Here is a 17,355-nt window from a genome sequence, read left to right on the forward strand (position 1 = left end):
GATCTCTCTGTCAGTTAGGTGGCATCCCAGGCTGTGGGTTCCTTTCCTCTTTCACAGCTCTCTCTCAAGAGTGCTGGTCTCCATCTGATAACATTTTTTTCTCTTCTCTCTCTCTCTCTTTCCTTTTGTTCTATCCAGTTATGTGGAGAATTTCTTACCCTTTTTGGAAGTTTAAAGTCTTCTGCCAGAGTTCAGTAGGTGTTCTGTACCATTGTTCTACGTGTAGATGGGTTTTTTTTGATGTGTTTGTGGGAGAAGGGGAGCACCATCTTACTCCTCCACCGTCTTGATCATGCTCTGTAAAAAGACTTTAATGATACCAGGTTCTCTACTGCTCTGTGGAAAAATAACATTTATTTTTTGCAATCTAAGAAATGTACTCAAATTTCTCATAAAGCCTTTGCATTTGCTATGAGTACATATTAATCAGATATTTTCCAAATTTATCAGTGTTTGCTAGTTAGAAGTGTTTGCTCAATTAGAAGTGAAAAAATGTTCTTTTCTCCTACAGAACCATAAAATAATGTTGTGGGCCTTTATTAAAATGTTTATTTGTATTAATCTGTATATATGTATATATTTCAGGTTATTACTATGAAATTCCTTCCATTGGAGCAATCAGAATCAATACTCAGGTATGGTTATTTTTTTTTTTTGGTCTCTCTAGGGCCGCTCTTGCAGCTTATGGAGATTCCCAGGTTAGGGGTTTAATTAGAGCTGTAGATGCTGGCCTACACCACAGCCACAGCCATGTCAGATCCGAGTTGTGTCTGCAGCCTATACCACAGATCACAGCAACGCTGATCCTTAACCCACTGAGCGAGGCCATGGATATCCTCATGGATACTAGTCAGATTCATTTCCGCTAGCCATGACGGGAATTCCTAAAGTATTTTTTCAAACTAAGATATTTCTTTTCTTCTTTAAATATACTCAATATAGAGAAAATAGGTGAAAATGAATAAATGATTTATACTACTATATTTGTAATAAAATGATGAGCGTCACGAGTAATGTATTGGTTATTATTTCACTAAGGTTCCAAGTATTTTTAAACATCTAAAACTTGGGTAAAGAAAATGAGTATATTTTTCTTCTCAAATTTTAAAAATATCCTAGAAGTAAATAAAATCAGTTTACTAACAACTCATCATGTAATTTGAACTTGATTTTATGGCCGCTCATTTAAGTGAGTTTCTCCAAGTTGTAGGTGCAACATAGAAAATTAAACAGTAGTTACTACAACTTACAACAAGGATATGATTTTCCTCCAGCCATTCAGTTGAAAACATGCTTGTTAAGTAACTAGGTAGATTGAAGCAAGTATGTTAATTTAAATATATGTTATTTTAAAATATTTATAACTTGCTATTTAAAATCATTATTCATTTTAAAATATAACTGAGGAGCTACAAAATAGAATAAATCAAAATTTAGCACAAATAGCATTGCATTTGTGGAAATGAATACTGAATACATTGAATTTTGAAATGATACAGCAGCTGCATTTGTGCCTGATGTCTAGATTTGGCACAGTATTTCATTTATTTTTTGATACGTTTAAATGTAGTTTTGAATTTCAGCCAAATAGTCTGTGATATGAAAACAAGTTTGTGGCTGCTTTATTATTTCAAATTTGTGCAGTTCCATCCAGTAAATCACAGAGCCTTAAATAGGTTAGATTAACATAAAACAATTCACAAGGAACCTATTTCACTTATCATTGACTGTACCTCAGAAAGAGAATGTTTTATTACCAGAAAAAAACTGGGGTAGATACTTTGTATAAAGAATGTAAGTCAAATATTGTTGATTCTAAGTATGCAGACATACCATTTATGGAGTACCCAAAGTAGGAATTAAATGATTATATGCTTAACTCTTAATAATTCTGATTCTACCTTCATTTTTAACTAAAGATAATTTTTTCTCTATGAATTTTGTTTTGTTTCATTTTACCACTGCATTCCTAGTTTTCAACTATTTAACTTTTTTATGTGTGTATAAATAGGAATATTTGGATGTTCTGGGAAGACCAATGGTTTTAGCAGGAGACAAAGCTAAGCAAGTCCAGTGGACAAACGTGTACCTGGATGCACTGGTAAGCTAGGCTCTTCATGCAAAGACTGTCCTGATGGAAGCAGACACTGCCTTCCACTTCTGCTTCTTTCTAGGTTCCACTTCTCTTTTTCTCTTCATTAAACCCTTTCAAAATTCCTTCTGTCACAGCCTTCTTTGCAAGAGTTTAGATAATTTGCATAAAAACCTAGGCTTGTAGAGAACCACAAAGGTAAAGTGTTATTTTCTAGTTGCCATTGAGAATGTAGAATTTCAACACTTGAATCTTGAACTGAAGGGCATTTTGATAATTTTTTGAATTTCTGTGTTAAAAAAAATAGTAAAGTTGTGTGAATTGATACCACTTACTGCTGATTTTGAATAAGAATTGTAAAGAAATATTTACAAAGTAGACTTCAGTGAGCAAAAGCACATGTATCCTCCATATCTCGACCTACTCTCAACAAAACTCAGAAATACATGCAATTAGATAAACAGATATCTTACCCTATCCTGGAATAATCACAGACCCAATCACCTCTTCATATGTAATTTCTTCTTCTTTTTTTTTGTCTTTTTTGCCTTTTCTAGGGCTGCTCCCGTGGCATATGGAGTTTCCCAGGCTAAGGGTCTAATCGGAGCTGTAGCTGCCGGCCTATACCAGAGCCACAGTAATGCAGGATCTGAGCCACATCTGTGACCTACACCATAGCTCACAGCAATGCCAGATCCTTAACCCACCAAGCAAGGCCAGGTATCGAACCTACAACCCATGGTTCCCAGTCGGATTCATTAACCACTGAGCCATGACAGGAACTCCTGTAATTTCTTGTTTTAGGTTCAACCCCAAGCATTTATGGAAATAGGCCATTGAAGTGAACAAATCTGGTATGAAATATCAACAACAACAACAAAAAAAACCTGATAAATTGTACACTGCATAAGTGAAATTTTAGTAAAAGTAGGCCATCATATTTCAAAGCAATGGTTCTCAACTGGGGGTAATTTTTCCCCTCAGGTCATTTGGAAATATCTTTAGGTATTATTTATTGTCATGACTCAGATAGGGAGGGTTTGCTACTGGCATCCAGTCAATAGATGCCAGAGATGCTGTTAAACATTTCACAGTACACAGAACCAAAACAACCCACTCTCTCACCCACCAGAGCAACAGCCACATACCACCCCCCGACACATATCCCACAGAATTATGCAGGTCAATATGTCAGTAGGGCCAAAGTTGAGAAATCATGTTTGAATATTATTTTTACTTGCAAGTAGTAATCATCATACTTAAGATGTATTCATATGCTTAACTTAATGATAGACTTTATTAATAATTTCACTAATGTAGTATATCAGAGAGAATTAAAATACTAAGCCCTGAAAAGTAAATGCTGATTCAATAACCCCTTTAAGGCTTACTTGGAGTTCCGTTATATGCTGATACTACTTTTCTGAAACAATGATGAACCCAAAGGACAGAATGCAACCCATTTAGAATTACTTATCATTTGGTTCTTGTAAAATAAACATATACAGGAAGTTACAAGAAACATAGGCACTATTAGCAGCAGCCTTGCATGCTAAGGAAGATAAAGTGAAGCTTGCTTACCTCAAGCCCTCACTAAAATTACTGTCCAGTGTTCTTTCTTGACATCACATATTTATTTAAGGTCACATGGTCATCTAAAGCAATGGTCAAAATGTTTCATATATCCAAATCCATCACAGAACAGAGTATGATAGTAGGAGTCAATAATTATGCCCTGTTGTATTTCCTATGACCAGAAGTTCATTAACCAGCATGTCTGCATTATTGGTAAGGTTCTTACTGATAGCACAAATGACATTAGGAAGAGATTTTGGTTCCAAATATGCTCTTCTACAAGCGGAAACTAACTGTAAAAAAAAAGAAAACAAATGAGGCACATGAATTGGCTAGTCAGTGGATATAAAAAGCATTCTTTTTACTGATTTGAGAACAAAAAGTGCCCATTTTGTATTTCTAATTATTTGTTTATAATCTCTGCACATAGCAGATTTAAATGTATATTCTGGTCAAATTAAGAAGAAAAAGGTAAAAATATTACAAGACTAAATGTAATAAATATAATTAGAAGAATGAAAAGAGCTCTGGATATTCAGAAGGAAGAAGTCCATATATTTAGGGAGAGTAGCCTGGGGTTAAAAAGATGGTGTCATTTTAGCTAAATATTTGAGTCTTGCTAAGTGTTCTTCAATTGGTGATGAGTAGTGAAATTATAGAAAGGATGTGCAGTATGAAAACTGGAGAAGTGCTATGTATATTGAAAGAATGATACCTCACTCACTTTTGGAGATAATGGGAAATACGAACAGAAACAAGTTTGGGATGATATTGTGGAGGGTTCATTTTACTTGGGAGATAAAGTTCTTATTAGAGATATGAAAAGAGTTGTATTCTAAAAAATAAATATCAAATGAATTCTGGGAAAACAGAAACCTTGTTGTAGTTCTCTTTTAATTCTCTAAAGACTTGCACATTGCCTGGGAATAGAGTACAATTTTTTTTTGGTGTGCTTAATGAAAAAAAGAGAAAATTGAAGTTAGGCACTGATGAGTATTTTTGTCTGATATGTTAGAAACCTAATATTTCATTTTAGGGCACATATTACCATATTTAGAAGCAAATTATGAAATTCTGTATAAATATAAAAGTAATATAAAGAAAAAGGTTGTATCTAATATATACCTTATCTTATATATCATGCTACCATTTTTAAAACTGCCCATATATGTATATAGTCGGTCTTTCATATCCATGGATCCCATGCATGCAGATGCAACCAACTGGAGATTAAAAATATTCAGGGGAAAAAAAAATATTTCAGAAAGTTCTGAAAAGCAAAACTTAAATTTGCCAAACACAGGCAACTATTTGTATAACATTTACATTGTATTTACAACTATTTACATAGTCTTTGCATTGTATTAGGTATTAAAGTAGTCTAGACATGATTCGAAGTCTATGGGAGAATGTGTATAGGTTATATGCAAATACTACCCATTTTATATAAGGGACTTGAGCACCCAAGGATATTGTTATCTTTTGGATACTAGGTTAATGAATTATCTGTAATTTGACTTTATTGAGGCAGAAAGTTTTCATTGTGAGTATTAATTTGCATATTAAATTAAGGAAGTTCTCATGGTCAAATATTCTTTCTTAGGACTGAGAGTCAACATGTATATCGTCATGTAGACAACTACGTGTAGTCATTTCCTTAATTTTTTTGTTCCCAAACAATTTGATATCTTATTCTGCTGAAAGCTTATGGTTGTCCTTCCGAACTAACTCAGTTTTTAAGTTCCCGTTGTTTTTGAGCTTCCTACATGTGTAATAATAAACCATAACGTAAGACATTTTCTTTATGAGACTATGCTGTTTCTAGAATTAGAGCAGGAGTCGTGAGATTTGGGTTTGGGGTCTTATTCACAGAAAGATTACTAATATTTTACTAATAAATTCAAAATTTGCAACAATAATTTTTAAATTAAAGAGTGATGTTGTTGAGAATGCCATTTTGACATGAAATAGTGGTAAAAATATATATAATTGCTGCAGATGGGAGTAATAAAAAAGTGACCTCTGACTTGAAAATCAGTTTATTCCAACTAATCTCTATGGATTCATGTAACGTATGAAATTATCTGCATGCTGATTAAACTATGAGATTATTTTTGTTCTGCTGAACTGGTTCACGACTAGATTTTCACATTTGATGCTTGCAGGTGTCTTGTTGCATCATTTTACTTTGTTAAAAACTATTACTGATTTTGGAAACTATTTAAAAGCAGTATCACTTCTTTTTCAAGAAGAAAAGAAATGATATTGCTAACTACTTACCTAGAATATTCCAGAGAATGCAGGATCAATAGCATGTATTTTCTGTTTATGTTATTCTGCTACACATCTGTGATTTAGCATGAACCCTTTGGCTTAGGGTGTGAAAAAAAATAAGAATTAAGCTACAACAAAATAAGGTTAAATAAATCATTGAAACAGTATTTTAATATCACTCTGCTCTTTGAGGCCCCTTATATTAGGTGAACTGTCATCCACTAAGGAAAAAAAGAGTGGAGGGTCAGGATTACTGAAATGTTTGGTGTAATTTTATTTTTAAAGTTATTTGCAATGCTATCTTAAGAATTAGATGTTGCATGCTTTAAAAACTCCCTACTAGATTCTGCTTATTTCCAGGATATTTTCACTGATTTTTTTTTAAATAAGCTTTCAAAATCAATGACTATATTCTTTGGGGGGCTGTTTATAGCATAACTATAAAATGCACTGTCAGATATCAAAGACTAATGCAAAATGACAAAGTCTAAATTGTAATTTAATTTGCCTTTTCTCTCTGAATCTATTTTTAGGAACTGGGACTTGTCATTACTGGAACTCTTCCGGTCTTCAATATAACCGGCCAAAATGAAAATAAGACGAACTTAAAGGTTAAAAGTTAATTGATAAAATTAATAATAATAAATGATAAACTATGACGTTGAAGCTCAGTGTGGATAAGATATTTCTATAAGGAAATACATACAATGTAACTCTCTCATGAGGTCCAAAGTGAAAGGCAACAGCTGCCTATGTGATAACCACCTGGGAAAAAGGAAATGCAGGTCAAGTTCTTGGTTCCCCAGAGCCAAGATTCGCTTAACTGTATTTAACTATGACCTGATGAGAACACAAGTTCAGACTCTGGGAGAAATTACATGATGAATGGGCAGTACTATTGTGTGCATTTTTAAATGTGTATGAGCTATCCTTGGAGTTTAGAAAGAAAAACACAAAAAAACCATGTTGATGTTTGTATCAGGTGTATATAGATACCTTTATAGAATCACTCTTATTCCAACTCCCATTCAAATAATAGGGTTTCTTTTTAATTGTCATGTAACTTAAGGATCTGATTTAAATGAATAATTCTCTTAATTCCTTTTTTTTTTCTTTTTTCTAAGATTCGGGAAAATGACAAGTTTCATAAAAAAAAATCTTAATTTCTGTAGCACTGGTAATAATGTAATAAGTGCTACCGATTTAAAGGTCTAAAAGTTTTTAAAAATATGTATATTGTACTTTGTTAAACTGTCTCATTTTTTTTAAAACACTTGATTTAATAGTAGGTTTACATTCCAATTTCTTAGCATGCATTAGGAGGAATTTAAGAATGGAGAGGAAGTTAAGATTTTTAATACTCATTTTATAGTTTGGTTGACATTCCTGATTTGAGGGAAATTTATTTCTGGTTTATGATATAATGAAGTCTGTTGTACATAAGCATTATTTGTTCACATATTACAAATTTTAGTTGCACTCCTTATTTTAATAATGTGGCCATAGAAAACACTGGTTATTCCTCTTTGGGGGCCCATTACCATTCTTACATACATGCTGCTTCTAATTATCATAACTCATGAAGGAGTAATTCTCTAACTCCTCAAACAGACTAAGGGATTGCTAAATTGGGGGAATCTGCTCCGACTAGGATTGGTTCATGGGAAAAGAGCACAGTTCTTCTTTCTCATGCTGTGTGCCCCTACACAAAATTTAAAGTGTTCTTATAGTAACTACTCACTGAATTTTATGATTTCCTTTGTAACATTTGATTTATTTTATAATTTATGTAATTATATTTAAGACAACAATTCCTGATTCTAAATTTTAACACTATTTCAATCCTGTGTCCCACAGAAAATTATGATAGCAATTTACCACATGGCCTTTTTGATTTCCAACCTAAACTGTGATGCCCATTTTTTTGGTATTTAGAAGTTAGTGTTTTGAGGATTTCTACTATTTTATTACAAATACGATCTCTTGCTTTTCACACATACGTAGGCATTATCAGCAGCAAACATCCATGGTTTTTTCATTCTATATTGCCTAATTAACTTTAAGCTAGATATTTTTGTGATTTCTTAATCATAGTTTACCACAAAGTCATTTTACACACACACACACACAACTACAGCTGCTGACTGTACAGTAGCAATTAAAATAAAAATTAGGCGTAATGTGTACAAGAAGTATCAAATTGAAAATTTCACGTATCATTTGTATCTTAGCTTTAATCATTAAGATTTCACTTTTTGGAGTTCCCGTCGTGGCGCAGTGGTTAACGAATCCGACTAGGAACCATGAGGTTGCGGGTTCGGTTCCTGCCCTTGCTCAGTGGGTTAACAATCCGGCGTTGCCATGAGCTGTGGTGTAGGTTGCAGACGCGGCTCGGATCCCGCATTGCTGTGGCTCTGGTGTAGGCCGGCGGCTACAGCTCCGATTCGACCCCTAGCCTGGGAACCTCTATATGCCGCGGGAGCGGCCCAAGAAATAGCAAAAAGACAAAAATAAATAAATAAATAAATAAAAGTGTTTCTTGTTTAAAAAAAAAGATTTCACTTTTTGAACTAAATAATAATGATATAGTTGTGGAAAAATAATCAAAGAATTACTGAAAACTGATATCAAAGGTACCTCACCCTCATCTATTTGTGTGTGTGTGTGTATGTGTATGTATGTGTATATATATTTAAACTAGTATGGAATACAACCATTGTTATGCAAAAAGATGAATATATATATATTAATTATGGAGAAATATGTCAATGTTTGGTATAAAGTATATTACCTTTTTTCCTGTCTTATAGAACCAGCTGATTCTTGGTGTGATGGGAGTTGATGTATCTTTGGAAGATATTAAAAGACTGACACCACGTTTTACAGTAAGATGAAGTTTACTCTTTTGATATTTTTTTCTGTTTTAAAACTCTGTACTAATATAGCTTGTCCTTAAAGCACAAGTCATTCTCAGAAATTATGTGCAGTTATCTTGGCAAAGAAATTAATATTAAAGGTGATATTAAAAGAATATGATACCATGTTATCCTTTTTTGCTTTAAAATATGTATGTAAGAATTTTTTTAAAAGATTTCTGTGGATTTCTGAATGTGACTCAGCAATCTTTAAGGGTTTTTTTTTTTTTTTTTTTCATTTCACATCATTTGCAGCTGTGCCCCAATGGCTATTACTTTGCAATTGATCCTAATGGCTATGTTTTATTACATCCAAATCTTCAGCCAAAGGTATGTATATAATTTGTTTACAGTGATTAGTATCTGCAAAATTAAGGATTAAGGTTCTTAGTAGGTTAATCATTCTTAAATTCACTATATAGCACTAAGTATAGAGGAATGTTGTAACTGTAATGTTAATAGATGACAAAACCACAGTTTATAATATATACAGATGTGAAAGCAGTTTTCATTTTCTCTTGCCAATTTAGCTTGCCAATATTCTATCTAGCTGACCAGTGTTCCTACCTCAAAGGCAGCCATTAACACCTCCTGGGTGTGAGCTTCACACATTACACTTGTTACTTTGATTAAAGCTATAAGGTAGTCAAGGAAGCTGCCTAGATAGGTGTCAACATCTGATAGCATCATTCATGTTGCTCATTACATGAACCATTCCCATTGCCCTTTTCTTCTAGTAATTATCTTACCCTTCTATTTCTCAGAGTGTTTTTCTTTCTACTTGTAAAGATATATATGGAATTCAATAAGTAAAACTCAATGGGGTTGACTTCAGGAATGGGAAGGGTTTATTAACCAGTGAGTTATATGGAAATGATAAAATTCTGTACGTGAACCATTTTATCCTAATCTTTATGCCTGATTTCTCAAGATGTAAAATACTTTCCTAAATGTCTCATCCAACTCATTTTACTTTTCATGAACGTTTCACAGGTAGGATAAAGCTTACATAATTATCTAGAAGAAATTTGGCATAAGAGCATCTTTAAGTTATTGTTTATCTTTGAAATTATATTAGCATCTTCAAGTTATTGTTTATCTTTGAAGATAATATTAAAGATACTTTAAACCATCCCATAGGGAAACATATGGAGACTTATGTATACTATTTCCTTCTCCCTAGTCATGGATATTTGCTATTTTAGGACACATACAAGTATGTGCATACCCACAGATACATACACACACAAAAGCTGAGTCATTAAATACTGTTCAAAAAATACTAAGTTGAAGGAGTTCCCTGGTAATCTAGTGGTTAGGACTAACATTTTCACCACCTTAATTAACCTGGGTTCAATCCTTGGTCTGGGAACTGGGATCTCACATCAAGCCTTTGCACACTGTGGCCAAAAAAACTCCCCAAAAACCCACAAAAAACAAGGACCATTGATGTTGAATGTAAAAATGAATTGCTAAAATTAATATCTGTACTTTATTTCTCACTTCAGACTTAATTATTTTTTTCATATAAAATACATTATTATCTAAGTATTTGCTAATCATATGTAGTTGCTGATCACCCTGCATTATTTTTAAAGTTTTATTTAATTATAAATGTGGTATAAACATTTTTTCACATTATTATTAGTCTATCATAGCTCTTTAAAAACACGTCATTTAAAGTCACTTTTAATAGTTGTTTATAATTGGCTGATTATACTATGATTTTTCTGTAATTGAAAATTTTTATCTTTTTTAAGATTTTTTAGAAATTTGCAGTATTATTTTTATGTTTATATATTTTGTATTATGTTTGTATATCCAGTGTGTTTTAAATTATATTGCCATAAGTAAAGTGATTTAAATGCAGTAATAATGTAACGCCCTGAAGGGTGTGAAAGATCCCTACTTTTATGATTTCAGGTCTCAACTCCTTCCCCAAAAGGAACTAAAATAGATCATACAAAAAATAATAAAAAAAAATAATGAAAATAATGCACATATGATGTATATATAAATCTATCATTTAGAGGTATTTATTTTAAAAGGGTTTTCCATTTTTCTACATTCTTGTACTAATAACCAGTATTTATGTAGAAAATATTTTATGACTATTTGAATGCTGTTAACATATATTTGGCTCATATAAGAAATAGTCAATTTACTGAAATTCATAAAGTTACAAAGAAAATAGAAATTCTATAGAAATCTGTATTAAATAAAGCCCAGGTGATTTTTCCTCAAGATTATATTAGCTTTTCATGTTTTTATGTAGGACATTACTAAAAGCAAGTATGCAACAGAAAAACTTTTAGAAGAAAATATTATTTTAGAAAACTATTAAAAATAAAATGTTTGAACAGTAAATATTTTTTCTAAAATTAATGCTTGTGAATTAAATATGCTTGTTAATTCTCATCATTAAATATTATAATTTCTTTTTGTGAGTGACAGTGCTTGCTATTCAGATATAGGAACCTGAAGAATGATAGTGTAAGATAGTTGTTTTAGAAATTGATAAATACAGTTTTGAAATTTGTGGAAGGCAGAATAAGTGTCCTAAAGCCAAGAATATCAGGAAGTAAAGTAGCTATGACTCTTTTGTATAGCTGCTTTTCTAGGAAATCATTAGTTATCTTCTCAAATGTGCTGTCTCCACCATGACTACCTATTGACAGAAGCTAACTTATGTAACCTCTTTTATTCCAAAATGCGTCTTAGAGTTCTTCCTTTTTGTGTCGTCTTAGAGTTCTTCCTTTTTGTGTCATTGAAATAACCAGATTGGGTATGCTTATTAGATACCTCATTTTTATCAGTCTCATGAAATATTTATTGTATAGGAAATTATGCATTATTTACATTTGAGAAGTCCATATTTAAAATAAACCTACCGTGTTATCATTTAATTCTCCATTTGTCCCACAGATAGCACATTTGGTATCACTACCAAAGGCACAAATTTTAAGGTTTTACGATTAAGACTTCAGTATCCTATAATATCTATATTTTAACACATTTGATTCATATAACTTCTTTAAAAATTCTTTTTTTTTTCTTTTTAGGGCATATGGAATTTCCCAGGCTAGGGGCTGAAACAGAGCTGCAGCTGCCAGCCTATGCCACAGCAACACAGGATCTGAGCTACACTACAGCTCACAGCAACACCAGATCCTTAACCCACTGAGTAAGGCCAGGGATCAAACCCACAACCTCATGGATAATTGCCAGATTCCTTACCACTGAGCCACACTGGAACTCCCATCCTGCTTTTTTTTTTTTTTTTAAATCATCATAAAAGTTATCTGAGACAAACCGTCTTTCTCATTTCCTACTTTCCCACTTTTTTCTAGAAATAAAAGGAAAATACTAAAAGCATTTTGAGTATTTTTACTAGCATAAAATTTTTTGCTAAAAACTTTTTGAGTATTTTTGCTAAAAACTTTTTGAGTATTTTTACTAGCATAAAATTATTTTTATTCACTGAAATTACTTTTGAACTTTCACTTTATTGTCTCCTCATGAATTTTATGATGCCTGTTTCTGATGGTTGAAATACCTGACCAAAACTGACGATAGGATAGAAACCTTACCCATGTTGCTATGTAGTATGATGAATTACCATCTTTCTGTTGCTTCAGCCTATTGGTGTAGGTATACCAACAATTAATTTAAGAAAAAGGAGACCCAATGTTCAGGTAACTGTGAATGAAGTCAGCAGTGCCTTCAAATTTGCTAAATCAGAGTTGAGATTAAGCTTCTCTTCCTAAAAGCATATAATTAATGCCGCCTTTCCTGACATCAAGCTTCCAGAGCATGAGACGACTATGAGCATCATTTCTCAATAAAATGGAGCAAAATCTTATTAATGATGGCAGAGGGTATGCATTTGCTGACTAAAGATTGCTAGCAAATTATGTAATAATAATGTTAACAATCAGGGTAATCACAATGAGATGGCTTCTTAAAATGAAATGTTATTAAATATTGTGAAATTTGTGTTAAATCCTTATAATCCTAACAATTTGCTTGTAAAACTAACTTCTAAATGGAAATAAAAATACAATTCTGATATATAATTTCTATAAATCACACAATTTAATCCAAACATTCTTTTGAGTTTCTAAAAGTATTTTTGGATTAGCACTTAGAGAAATTTCCCTTCACCTAATTAAAAATTGTCTGAAATTGCAAATAAATATTGTCTGGTAAACTCACTGCAAATTCTCTTCTCTGTCGGCAGTTTAAACATTATCCCGTGTATGTGTATTTCTATAAGTGAACCAGAAATAATCAGCCTAAAAAGATACTTCCTACAGTTGAATAAAATTTAGTAAGAGCATTTCAGAATTTCAAAAAAAAAATTCAGTATGACGTAAGGTTTTAGATATAAGCCTATTATTTCATTTAAAAGCTGGTGATATTATAGTGAAGAGGTAGTATAGTATTAAGAAGAGATCATTAAGGAACGAATTAGCAGAACCGAGTTGCAGTTTGTTTTACTTATAACCAACACTATATCCTTGAGTAGTTCACCAAACGCCATAGTATTATAGTTTCTTCATCTGAAAAGCAGGAAGATTAAACTAATAATTGTTTTCTACCCTACATAGTATGTTAACCTAGGAAATTAAATATATATGTATATATGATACGGGTAGATGATAGATGGATAGATAGATCTATCGATCGATCCCAAGCTCCATCTCCTGAAGATTCTGATTTAGTTTGGCCAGGGATGGGACCCAGGCTTCTGAATAGTGTTAAAGCTTCCCAGGTAATTCTGAAGTGTAGAACCAGTGGGTTAATCAGCTTCAGTTTCCTTCTAGCTTTAGAATTCTTTGACAATCTAAATTTCATCTTATATAAGTCTTCATAATTTTTATGATTCCTGCAGAGGTTAAAATTGTATTTATGCCTTTTCTTGATTTTGTAAATTGATTTATATTACTTCTTGCCTACTTCTTTTTGTGGATTATCTTAAATTATACTCATTGCAGTCATGTACATTTTAGTGATTTTTTTTTTTTTTGGTTTTACAGTATTTTCAAATATTGCATGTAAATATTGTGATACAATTTTAAAATAAACAAGCTAAAAAATGGTTTGTTTTATTTTTGTTTTCCTTCTAAGGAAACTTCAAATGGCAAACTAGCAACCACATAAGACTTCTAAATTTGGAAAATATTTTTTGAACTATTCAGTATTTGGAATAATACTAATTGGTAATTATTTCAACTTAAAAATTTAACAACACTACATTCTGCCTTTTGTTTTAGTTCCACTAATAGTATGGTTGTTATATCAGTTGCTATGCAAATTTTATAAGTGAGAATTTTAGATATTTAAAATATCAAACAGAAGTATTAGAAGTATAGGGACTGGATTCTATTCTCAGGCTTCTCTTTGGTGCTTTCTGATGAGAAGATTCTGCTTTTGAATTTTTCAGTCACTGTACCTGTGATGGGTCTTTAACAAGTGGTCAGCCAGATTGCCATTTCAAAAGTCTAAATTATGCATTGACATTTTTCTTTTATGATTTCCTTTTCCTCTGTGTCTTTATATGTTGGATTGGGACATGATCTTCATATTGCCAATTCTTCCTGATAATGCCTCCTTCATGCATGCTGTTTGGGTCTGGTCATGCTATGCATTATCCATTGCATGTAAGATAATATTCTTATTTCTGTTTATATTTTATCATTTTGGTTATTTTGTCTTCGTTTTGCAATGAGTTAAATTTTTAACGCTGATATGAGGGTGTTTGTGTGAAAATAATTTATTTCCTAGGACTTTAAGCAATTCTAAATAATATTGTCAACTTTGAAACATCCTTTTCATAGAGACTTTCTCAGTTTTTTAAACAAAAGACTAGACTTATTTTCAATGCTAATTTTTATTTTCTTCTTATGAAACATATTTCATATTTACTTAAACATATTTAAACATATTTACTTTTCTAAAGGGTGTTTGATTGTGAAGCAGTGAGATGCTGCCTCAGCAATGATCAGTATTTTCACCTATTGAATAGTCTAATACTTTTCAGTATTCTAGCACCTTCTGAGTGTAGATATCAAGTTCATAGGCCACAAATATTTTTTTCAATAGACGTGCTAGGCACATTTGAGATTTTTTAAATTTACCTTTAAGAATCCCCATTCATCAAAACCCATGAGTATGTTTTCATTATTTAAATTGAGTTATACATTTGAAGGCATTTTTGTCATAATTATAAATACCATGTTTACTGTGTCATTCAGCATTTGTGATAGGTTTAATTTTAATACATTTTAAATTATTGGCTTCAGTGGCCAGTCCTCCCAATACAGAGATTAGGATAATGATGATCTGAACATATTTTCAAAGAGCCTGTGTGGCTGACATAACTAAAATTCTAATAACCTTAATAACATAATTTGTATTTATTACTTCTAATTAATTATCATAGTTTATGGTATTTATTTTAGTAAACATTAAAAATTAAAAATTTTGTAATTGTAAAATTGTAGATACCTATTCTATGTTCTTGTGAGCTTTGAAATCCAGCTACGGCATGTTACATTACTTAGTGTTATAAGCGAATAGTATTTTTTGTTCATCATATATTTTGATATCCTCATTTTATGATTGACAATTTTTTTAAATGTTATGGGAGGTAAATTTACCAAGTTAACAGCTTCATTTGTATTTGATGTATTTATATAAATAAATAATCTGCCTGCTGTTCCATAGTGAATTTTACTTCTTATTACACACAATCAAGAAGATCAGTAAGAGATGTCAAAGCAGGAAAATAATGTTTAGTAAACCTAGGAGTTATTTCAGTTAGACTTCAATCATAAAAGCTAATCTTTATTAAAATCCTTATGCTTAACCACAAACTTTATCTTATAAAATTGAACTTAATTTGACTTATTAAAAATTAATACAAAATTTCTGAGGTTCAAATATATGAAGCAAACTTGCATCTTTTCTTTATGCATTTTAAGAAGGAAGAATAAATTTAGAAGTTTGTTTTACCTAGCACGTTCAAATATTTTAAAACTTTTCCCTCATATAATTTCTTATTTTTATAGAATACAAAGAATGTGTATTACTTACATGTCACCTTTGTTTTATTGCCAAATATGTTATCCATATGGCTGTATTTTGCTCTTTTCAAATTCCAGTTAAAGAAAAAAAGCTGTAAGTGCATCTTCAAAAGTCATATTCCTGCAGGATTTGTGATTATAAATGTGCTAACACAGTATTCAAAACTATCTCAAGTTGCTATTTAATTAAAATGTCTGCTGCATTTAAAACTCAAATCCCTAGCGTATTTATTATTTTTAAAATATACGTGAAATAATATATTTTATACACTTATTTTGTCAGCTCTTTAATATACCTTAGGTAAGTGACTTCTATGGCGTTAATTTCATATTTAAATCTCTCTTGAATTATTCTACATACAGCATCATTTTACAGTGTCATATATGCTTAATTATTATTTTCTGTGTAGAACCCCAAATCTCAGGAGCCAGTAACCTTGGATTTCCTTGATGCAGAATTAGAGAATGATATTAAAGTGGAGGTGAGTGTAATCAGTTGACCTGGACAACACCCTCAGGTCAGATGCTGGGATTCTTCCAGTCCACACACATACATGACTGACACATTATTGTTTACTCAATAAATGTTATTATTAATAGTTATCCTTATTGATCTGGCATTGCTGTGAGCTGTGGTGTAGGTTGCAGACATGGCTCGGATCCCACGTTGCCGTGGCTCTGGTGTAGCCTGGTAGCTACAACTCCAATTGGACCCCTAGCCTGGGAACCTCCATGTGCTGCTGGTGCAGCCCAGAAAGGACAAAAGACAAAATAATAATAATTATTATTATTATCCTTATTAATAGGGAAGGCCCTCTCAAAGGAACTGACATGCAATTTTGATTTTGAAATAAAATAGAACTTTATCAGTTTTGAATACAAAGACAAACATGGCAGCTTCTTTCCTCACATTGCTCACTGGAGAGTTGAATGGTTATATTCCCTCCCACTTTTTTTTTTAACTCTATAGCAACATTCTCCTCTATGTTTTTTAACTGAAATTTACAAATTACAGTTGTACCAAAATACTAAAATAATTCTATCTGGGGAAAGAGAAAGAAAAAAAACTAAGGTCATACCCAATTTAAAATATTCGTCCCTTTTCATGTGATCTTTTTTTATAATGATTTTTATTGTTTTCCATTATAGCTGGTTTATAGTGTTTTTGTCAATTTTCTACTGTACAGCATTGTGACCCAGTTACACATACATGTATACGTTCTTTTTTCTCACATTATTATGCTCCATCTTAAGTGACTAGTCATAGTTCCCATATAATTTTTTTTTTATTTTAATGATGTGCTTGAGCCTATGTGGCAATCAGGCTAAAGCAAGCAGATACAGGAGGGGTTAACATACTTAAAAAACAGGGCAACCACAAATGAAAACCAAACATTACATTCACAAAAAC

General features: G+C 31.9%; 1 protein-coding gene across 4 annotated transcripts in view; it reads left to right on the top strand.

Annotated features, from left to right (window-relative positions):
* Positions 1-17,355, top strand: part of CACNA2D1 (calcium voltage-gated channel auxiliary subunit alpha2delta 1) — a 482,485-nt gene that overhangs the window by 394,071 nt on the left and 71,059 nt on the right. For 2 of the 4 annotated variants that reach the window (XM_047752036.1, XM_047752039.1), the window contains exons 14-20: positions 586-635; positions 2,012-2,101; positions 6,475-6,552; positions 8,752-8,826; positions 9,112-9,186; positions 12,495-12,551; positions 16,355-16,426. In XM_047752036.1, the coding sequence (XP_047607992.1) occupies positions 586-635; positions 2,012-2,101; positions 6,475-6,552; positions 8,752-8,826; positions 9,112-9,186; positions 12,495-12,551; positions 16,355-16,426 (497 nt within the window). The remainder of the gene's footprint in view (positions 1-585; positions 636-2,011; positions 2,102-6,474; positions 6,553-8,751; positions 8,827-9,111; positions 9,187-12,494; positions 12,552-16,354; positions 16,427-17,355) is intronic. The other 2 variants (XM_047752037.1, XM_047752038.1) reach the window with 2 other exon arrangements.

Source organism: Phacochoerus africanus, chromosome 11 (genome assembly GCF_016906955.1).
Source record: "Phacochoerus africanus isolate WHEZ1 chromosome 11, ROS_Pafr_v1, whole genome shotgun sequence".
Classification (NCBI taxonomy): Eukaryota; Metazoa; Chordata; class Mammalia; order Artiodactyla; family Suidae; genus Phacochoerus; species Phacochoerus africanus.